The sequence below is a fragment of the Hordeum vulgare genome, chromosome 2H (assembly GCF_904849725.1).
Source record: "Hordeum vulgare subsp. vulgare chromosome 2H, MorexV3_pseudomolecules_assembly, whole genome shotgun sequence".
Classification (NCBI taxonomy): Eukaryota; Viridiplantae; Streptophyta; class Magnoliopsida; order Poales; family Poaceae; genus Hordeum; species Hordeum vulgare.
The window spans coordinates 11,839,408-11,847,959 of NC_058519.1; the positions used below are offsets into that span (position 1 = coordinate 11,839,408).

Below are 8,552 nucleotides of genomic sequence, written 5' to 3' on the forward strand. Positions count from 1 at the left end.
TATTTCTCTTTAATGGTAATACCAATGCCACTAATTCATCAATTATCAGAAAACTTAATTATTTTGAGATTAAGAAGTAGAGACACCATGGATGAAATACCATGCGACTAATTCATTCTTTCTTTAAAAAATTATAAATTCGTTATATATATTTATTCTTGCATATTGTAACTAAGCGCAATTTATGTGTTAATTATGTACAAAAAAGTCATTAATTATTTTCGTTTTCATTTCATTTTTTTGGTAAGAATAATATCAATGTCACGAATTCATTTCTTCTTAGGAAAGTTTATTTTCTTTACAAAAAAAATCCATCATTATATGCTTATTCTTGGATATTATAAAAAAGAGCAAATTTTGTGTAGACTACTTGCAAATTTTGTCATTATTATGTATTTGTTTTATTCTTCAAGATGACACCATCACAAGTATTAGAATTGTAGGTGATTGACCCTTTTTCTTCTTTTGTTTATTAGGATGACAACCCACGGTAATTTATCCCATTGTAATAAGAAAAGCGGTGATCCCTCGCAAAAAAGTTATGATATTCTAAAAGTATCTATATATATATAAAAAGTCACTTAGCATACACGTGAAAGGACTACTCGAAATTAGTAATCTGTCCTCAGAGCATGTACAATAAGGTGATGGAGGCGTGTTGTAAGACTTCAAATATTATATATTTTTCTTGGTTGGAAGAGAGAAGAGAAGTGGCTACTAGTTAACAACCGACCACGTCACGTGCTCCTCAATACTTCGTGAAAGAGTAAGATGAGTCATGTATCAGTACATATTTATATGAAACTGTTGTACTTGCAAGTTATAAGCTTTGATTATAGATGACGTGACAACATTATATAGTTAGCAGCCGGCTATGTTATTAACCATGTTCTCATGTCAGAATTAAAGCTCCATGATATCAATCATTAAATCAACCTAATACTACACATTAAGTTGAGTAGTATATGATACTATACCGTAAAAAACCTCAAACAAACATAAAAAAAGAAAATCTTGGCACGGTCTCAGCTTCTCTCCAACTTCGAAAAAACTTTGAAACTTTACATTCTACAAAAGAAAATAAAATCAAGCAATTTGTGTTTTGCAACTAATCAAATATCAGTGTATGCACCTCCCGGGCACCGTCCACGAGAAGTACCCCGTGTTCCCGGCGGCGACCCGCGCCCTGTACGTCTTCCAATCCTCCAACACATTCTTGAGATCAAAGAGCTTGTTCTGCAGCCCCACGCAGCAGTTGGCGTGCATGGTGACGATCCTGCCCAGGTCCTTGCCGTGCTGGCAGAACCCCCCGAACCGGCCGGTGTCGAGGAACTGCACCCTGGTGCCGAGGCGGCGGGGCACGCCCTCCTTGACGATCTTGTCGAACACGTACTGCTCGTGCATCCCCGGGAACCGCGCCCGCGACGCCTGCCAGTGCTCGTAGAACCCGATGCTGCCGGCGCAGGACCGGACGTAGAGGAGCCCGCCGTTCGGGTAGTTCCCCGGCGAGTCCGGGTCGCCCACGAAGAAGTCCGACGACATCACCACCTGCGCCGCCTCCGGTATGCGCGGGAACGGGTCCCTGAACCACAGGATGTCCACGTCCTGCTCAAACCAAATTTCAGATCGTTTTTGCCATCTTTTTCAAAATGCAATGGGCAGCGTTTGAGATCATTTTCGACATACCGTGAAGAGGAAGGTGTAGCCTAGCTCGAGGATGGTCTGCTGGAAGCGGTTCCGCTTCCACATCATCTCCAGGTAGTCCCCCTTCATGTACTTCTGCTCCGCGGCGAAGTCCATGCCCTCCACCCTGAACCAGTAGCACAAGGGGTGCACGGCGTTGCACCGGTCGAAAGCTTTCTTGTCCATGGCCACTATGAGCAGGTGCTTCACCAGGTTCGCGGTGTTCTCGCCGTGCTTGAAGCTCTCCAGGAAGAGGTCCAGGAACGACCCCGGTGCCGCCCATGCCTCGTTGAGCGCCGTTATAAGCACGGTCCGGTTTGCATTTGCGGCTCGCCGGAGTAGATCGGCCAGATCTTGGGGCTTGTCATGCTGTTTCTGTGAAATCATTTAGAGTTGATACATGATTACATAGTTTTTCCAAATAATGATGTTCAAATTACGCAAAAGGGAACAAAACATGTTGACAGTTAAATCACCATCAACTCAACTTCAAGCACAATATAGCCTCTCCCATAGTTTTTGCAACCAAGAAACAAATTGCTATTTGTGGTGAACTATCTATATACTTATTTCTAAATGAAATATATTTGTATCTTTAATCCATCCCTAATAATAAAGCACCGTTCACTTCTGTCGTCCGTCCTGACAATTTTGCAGAAAAGTTTTCCTGTTTTTTCAAAATCAACCCGCGGTCCTCCATTAATCCATCCCTAATAATAAAGCACCGTTCATTTTTGTCGTCCGTCGTGACAATTTTGCAGAAAAGTCCCCTTGTTTTTTCAAAATCAACCCGCGGTCCTCCATTAATACATATAATCCCAACTGTTATTCAAAATGACAGACATCCGTATGATATTCCTCTAATCAGATTCATTTAATTTCCTGTGTTTCCGCATTCAATACGCCTCTTAGACAAACCTATTGTAGTACCTACTTAACATTTTTAATATACTTTATTAATAATCCTAGAAAATACTTTATTAATTATTCCAAGACACCTCAATACAAGTTTTTGAAAAAATTATCATCGACATCCTTAATTTATGAATATATAATTTTTACATTAGAAATAAGTTTAGGAGCAAATAATATGAAATCCATGGATTCAAATGATTTACTAGATGTATACCCCCAAAGTAAGTTTTAACGATCATATTAATTACAATTGCTCCATTATTTTAATAAGAATATAATGCACGGTGACTTGAATTTCGGCACTCAAAATTGTTCACAAGCTCATCCACTTGCAGAAGACCTGGTAGTGGCATAATTAGCCGGACGTCAACATCGGCAAGTGGCATTCATGAAAACCGGAGATAAGTAAAGCAGAAACAATAATTCATTCGTCTTGACGTGAAAAAGTTGCATTCCCTGTCTAGACGCACGCAGAGCCATGTGTTTGGTAAAGATGCCACTGATGCTAGCCTAGGTGTGGGTTATAAAACTATAAGAAATGATCAAATGGCTATGTTTTAATTAATTAAGTTTCTTAGCACAAACTACAGACAGAATTACACGTGATTAGGCAACTTTCACTCTCGGCCACAAGATAAAAAGTTTTTGCTTCCGAATGAACATTTTAATTGTGTGTAGCTAATTGAGTTTCTCAGCACAAAGACGAACCTGTTGCTTGTTGACGGGCATCACGATCTTCTGCTGCTGCTTCTTCTGCTCCGACGACGACGAACCATCTCTGCCGCCGCCGTCGCTTCTGGCGACCGCGCCCTTGCTCACCTCTTTGACGACGGCCTCTTGCTGGGGCCGATCGGCCCCGCCTGCCGCCTTCTCCGGCGCCCACCGTGGCGCCGGCGGCGTCCTCGCGCCGAGGTCGCGGCCCACGGACGTGTAGAGGAGGAAGAAGGCGGTGGCGAGCGCGGCGCCGAGGAGGAGGGAGGTGGCCGACTTCATCGACGACGAAGCGCGCACGCGACTTAGCAGCGAGGTGGTGATCAGGCCAGGAAGATGGGTGGTGGTGGGTGCGCTATGGCGGCTACGGCTGTGCATAAGGCGCTGGAGCTGGCCGTGGCAGCATGGGCATGCATGTGCGGGGAGAGGTTCAAGCCCGGCGGCGAGCGAGGGGTGGGAATAATGGAGGCGGTCGTCGCGTGGGGTTGTTGGGGTTGGGATCGGAGGAGGAGACAATTGTCGCGAGGAGAGGGAAGCAATTGTGGGAGTGGGAGTGGTCGAGTTGGGTTTGTGTGTGCAGCTGTCTGTCCATGACCGTAGAAAATTCCAGGGTTGGTGAGTGCGCGGTGGCGTCTAGTATTGCATTAGTCAGGTTACATTCTTGTTTGTTTCTTTCTTTGTTTTGAATCCGCCCAGACCCAAATAAAAATGGAGGGTGATACTTGGGCCCGGTCTGAGAGAAGACGAGGCAAAAAAAAAACGACATTGTTAACGTCAAGGGGTGTAAGGTTGGTCGGTCTGGAGACCAGGTGGACGCCGCCGCCGTGGTGTTGCCCGTCGAAGGCGTTGTCGATGAGTCGCTTCGCTAGATCGGAGTACAGGTTGATCGTGCTGAGGTGGTGGAGGTGGTCGGAGGAGCTGGCGATGAGGTGCTTGGCCAGGTACAAGTTGATGGTGTCGAGGTGGTGGTCGTCGGAGGTGGTGGTGGTTGGCCTTGGGGAGCCTCGGCGGGCTCGCACGCGGTGAGTGTTACGGCCGAACACTTTGCGCGCGCGGGCGAGTTCGGTGGCCAGCGAGGCGGAGGAGGAGTGGTTCATGGGTTGGAAGATGAGGGAGTTTGGGCGGTGGGGCAATGAGAGGAAGGAGGAAGGGGCCAAATGTATAGGTGATTAAGTGTAAACACGTTCCCACCCCAAAGCATCGCTGGAATCTATCGATTAGTCTGATTCCAGCAAGCCAGATCGAGAGATGCTTTAAAAATCGTGTTATGTAAGCCTAACAGTATTCGCATGTAACCAAATTGTTCAAGACAAAAAACGATACATACAACGGGTCTAGTTGCGATTTTGTGGGCTACCAAACGCGTTCTTGATGAAATTGAAATTCAAGCCTTAGCAAATCTATTTTAAGAGGTATGCTTGAGGGATTTCTTATTTTGTAGTAGCGCATCCCTCCACTGGTAGGAGATGGGCCATCTATTTTATTCGCTAAAACGTTTAAGAAAAAGGGTAAAGTTGGAGTTCGAACCCACGACCAGATCCTTCAGCATGAGCGACACCCACCAGTACGACATTGAGAACCACCTGCGACAAACATGATTTTCTGTATTTATTTGTTCCTCCAGTCGCGGGAATCGTCTATTTTGGGAGGATTCCGGAAGCTTCCCAATTCTCTGGTCATTTGCGGGGCTGTTTTATTCGGATTTTAATTTTTAATTTTATCTTTTATTTTAATGTGCTTTTTTTTAAATTCGTATTTTTATTCAAAATTTATGATTTTCTTTATGAAAAATTTTAGATGAACTTTTCTGACTTGTGGTGAATTATTTTAAAATTTGATGACCTTTTTCCAAAAAAAATCAGATTTGATGACCATTTTTCAAAATTCTTTTTAAAATTTCATGAACTTTTTTAAATTTTGATGAATTTTTAACAAATTCGTTGAAATTTTTCAAACTCAATGGATTTTTTGAAACTTGATAATTTTCTTTAAATAGATGAACTTTTTAAAAAATCAATGAACTTTGTTGTAATTCAATGAAATTTTCCTAAAATTGCATGAACATTTTCTAAAATTGATGAACTTTTTCAGATACAATAATTTTTTTTAAAAATTCCATGATTTTTGTCTAAAATCAAATGGACTTTTAAAAATTCAATGAACTTTTTCAAAATTGATGAGTTTTTCCGAATTTGATAAACTTTTTTCAAAATAGATGATATGTTTTTGCTAAGGCCCCGTGGCTAACTCCTTAGTCACATTGCTTGCAAGGCTTATTGTCTGCAAAAATAAATATATTCATAAACATACCTTTTGCATTATCATGCACAATAAATACACATAAAAATTATATGTATCCATCTCTTCTGGTTGTGTAAAACCGGATGATTTTTTAGCCCGGTCCATCATAAAGCTTTATCAACTCGAAAGCCATCAGTTTTGAAAGCATCATCGGAAGCCCACAATTTTGATCTTTGATCTACAAAAGTAGACATACAAACAATATTAAAATAAAAAATAAAAAAATCATATACAATATATATTCATTGGTCAAATGTTAAATGCGAGTAGGTGACCGGTTTTAGTCGGAGTGAGTGGCATCGTCCTTTTTAGTAGAGTGAGTCGTATTCCAATTAGAATAACTATAAGCTCATGTTTATATCAGTTGTTGGTAATTATTCTCCAGAAATGACTTTTTTAATGTATCTAATATTTTTTCCTATATAAAAGTATGTGGCATTTCTCTCACACTCCATCGTTCCTAATACAAGTCTTTTTAGAGATTCTATCAGAAAACTACATTCAGATGTATATAGACATCTTTTAGAGTATATATTCACTTACTTGCTCCGTATGTCATTCTATAGTAAAATCTCTAGAAAGACTTATATTTAAAAATGGAAGGAATAGCAAACAAACGTTTTCCCAAAAAAGTAAAGTGCAGCTCCTTTTCTTCTTATTTTAAAAAGCAAATCACTCTCTCATTCTCTCACTACATGGCACAACACTCACACTCCCATCTCATTCCCCCAACCTGCTCTCCTCATTAACGTCATTGCCACCTCTCCCTGCCATGGTGTTTAGCCGACACTTTCCTCTCAATGCCATCACCCCTTCCCACGACGGCGTTGCCCTCCCCCTCCTCTCCCCTCTACACGGCGTCTGAGGCTGATTCCCAGTGCCAAGGAATGCACGCCGTCGTAGTCGAGGGCGCCCACCACGACGTGTTTCTGCTGCCTGCTATACGAAATGGTATATATCATGTGATCCTTTTGCCTCTTCTTTAAAAAAAATATATTATCAATTTCAACATCAAAAGAAATAACAAAATCAGCGATGTTGCTTCTGTTTCATTCTTATATAAAGAATGCAAAGATTGTTTAAAGTTTTTATAAATATTGTTGTAATTTTGCATGTATGCATTTCCATGCTGAAGAGAGCTAATGTCTTATTTAGAAGGATGCTTGCATTCCCAGCCTCAAGATAGGTAATCTCTTATCTAGAAGATGCTTACATTTCCTGCTCACCCATGGACAGAGCAACAAATATCTTATTTGGATGTTGAGTTTCTTTCATATTCAAAATACAACGTTTTAAGTGTCCTTATGTTCACTTCCCAGCATCATATGCAAACTTGCGGACAAGTGACAAATATGTAAATTTCTTGCAAAAGGTGGATGGACGAGTCTGTAAATTTAAATTTTCTAGTTAAATGGTAGTGCATTGCCTCGGAATAAAAAAACATAGCGATCGAATAATTGACTCAATGTAGAAATGCGTTGAACAAGATGACATCTGGTTTCCATCCGTATAGTAATAAAACTGACCCTCTCTATATCTTGTCGTTTCTTTGTGACCATCCTCTTCTTGCAAGAAGACGAAACATTATCTAATCTTCTCCTCAACCTTCCTCCCGCTCCACCTTCATGCTCGACCTTGTAATTGTATAAATTTTATTGATTCAAAAGAATATATTAATTATATTTCTTATTTAAAACTAATTAAAGATGTACATGGTGGTTAATCTAACCTTAACTTTTGACCACAACAAGGAAAAAATTTGAAACTAATACAGAGCCTTGATTAACTAAAATGTTCCTTGTCCCCATTTCTTAAACTCCTCACGCTACTTGCTCCATTCTCCCCGTGGCCATGAAAATCATTAAAAAAATCATTATTTTACTACAGATTTTACAAGATAAATAAAATCCGTGTCAACTAAATATAATTAAATAACATTTTATTTGTGCAGTGACACATTATCATACACGCTAGTTTAGAGTACTCGTACCATGAATAAGGAAAGCACACAACATCTAGCATTATCACAAATCATGCTTGCACAGATTACCACCAGTAGCAACAAAAATAAGGCCAAGTGCCAGAATCGGAACAGATAAGAAGCTTACCTCTCTCTCTCACACGGGCCAATCCTTTCCTCTCTCTTGCAAAGCTCTTCCTACGACCCACTTCAGAGCATCCAGTCTTGTTTCCGGGGACCTCCTATGTGCCGCTTGTTGTGGCGAACGGGAGCTCCTACCCGTCGCTCATTGCGGCAGGAAGCCCCTGCACCGCACAGGGCGGCGCCCGACTGGGCCAGTCCAGTTTTTTTTCTGTTAGCTTTTTCATTCTCTGTTTTTTTGGCTCGTTTTTTCCTTTCCTTTTTCCATTTTATTTTTTTATTTTAATCAAAAACAATTTTCCAGCACAATTTTTCAAAAATGTGAGCAAATTTAGAAGCGCGAACAATTTTTTAAAGAACGAACATTTTTTAAATCTTGAGAAAAAAGTTTCAAAAGGAGAAAAAAATTAAATAGCCTAGCCAAATTTGAAAGTGTGGACAAATTTCTAATGCACGAGCATTTATTGAATTTTGAGAACAAAATTTTGAACTGAGAACAATTTTAAAAAAACGTGAAACAATTTGGAAGCATGAACAATTTTTTACAGCACGTACATTTTTTGAATCTTGAGAGCAAAATTTTGAAAAGGAGAACAATTCTGAAAAACCTCGAACAAAATTAAAAGCCTTAACAAAATTTTAAAAGCACAAACATTTTTTGAATTTTGAGAATAAGTTTTTAAACCGAGAACAATTTTAAAAAAAATGCGAACAAATTTGGAAGCGTCAATTTTTTAAAAGCACGAACATTTTTAAATCTTGAGAACAAATTTTCAAACTGAGAACTATTTTGAATCTTTAGAACAAATTGTGAAAGCGAGAACTATTTTTCGAAAATAGA

At 40.2% G+C, this 8,552-nt stretch overlaps 1 protein-coding gene across 1 annotated transcript; it reads right to left on the reverse strand.

Annotated features, from left to right (window-relative positions):
• Positions 1 to 897: 897 nt before the first annotated feature.
• Positions 898 to 3,940, reverse strand: LOC123429158 (uncharacterized protein At4g15970-like). Its single transcript, XM_045113218.1, has 3 exons — positions 3,307 to 3,940; positions 1,687 to 2,058; positions 898 to 1,605 (listed from the first exon to the last, which is right to left on the reverse strand). The coding sequence occupies exons 1-3, from the start codon at positions 3,685 to 3,687 to the stop codon at positions 1,120 to 1,122; spliced, it is 1,239 nt and encodes a 412-aa protein (XP_044969153.1). The 5' UTR covers positions 3,688 to 3,940; the 3' UTR covers positions 898 to 1,119.
• Between the last annotated feature and the right edge of the window lie 4,612 nt (positions 3,941 to 8,552).

Excerpts from the sequence above, each read along its gene's own strand:
- LOC123429158 (XM_045113218.1), bottom strand. The coding sequence starts at position 3,687 with ATGCACAGCCGTAGCCGCCATAGCGCACCCACCACCACCCATCTTCCT. Across the intron at positions 2,059-3,306 it reads TGCCCGTCAACAAGCAACAG|AAACAGCATGACAAGCCCCA; the intron begins GTTCGTCTTTGT and ends ATGATTTCACAG. Across the intron at positions 1,606-1,686 it reads GCTACACCTTCCTCTTCACG|GACGTGGACATCCTGTGGTT; the intron begins GTATGTCGAAAA and ends TGGTTTGAGCAG.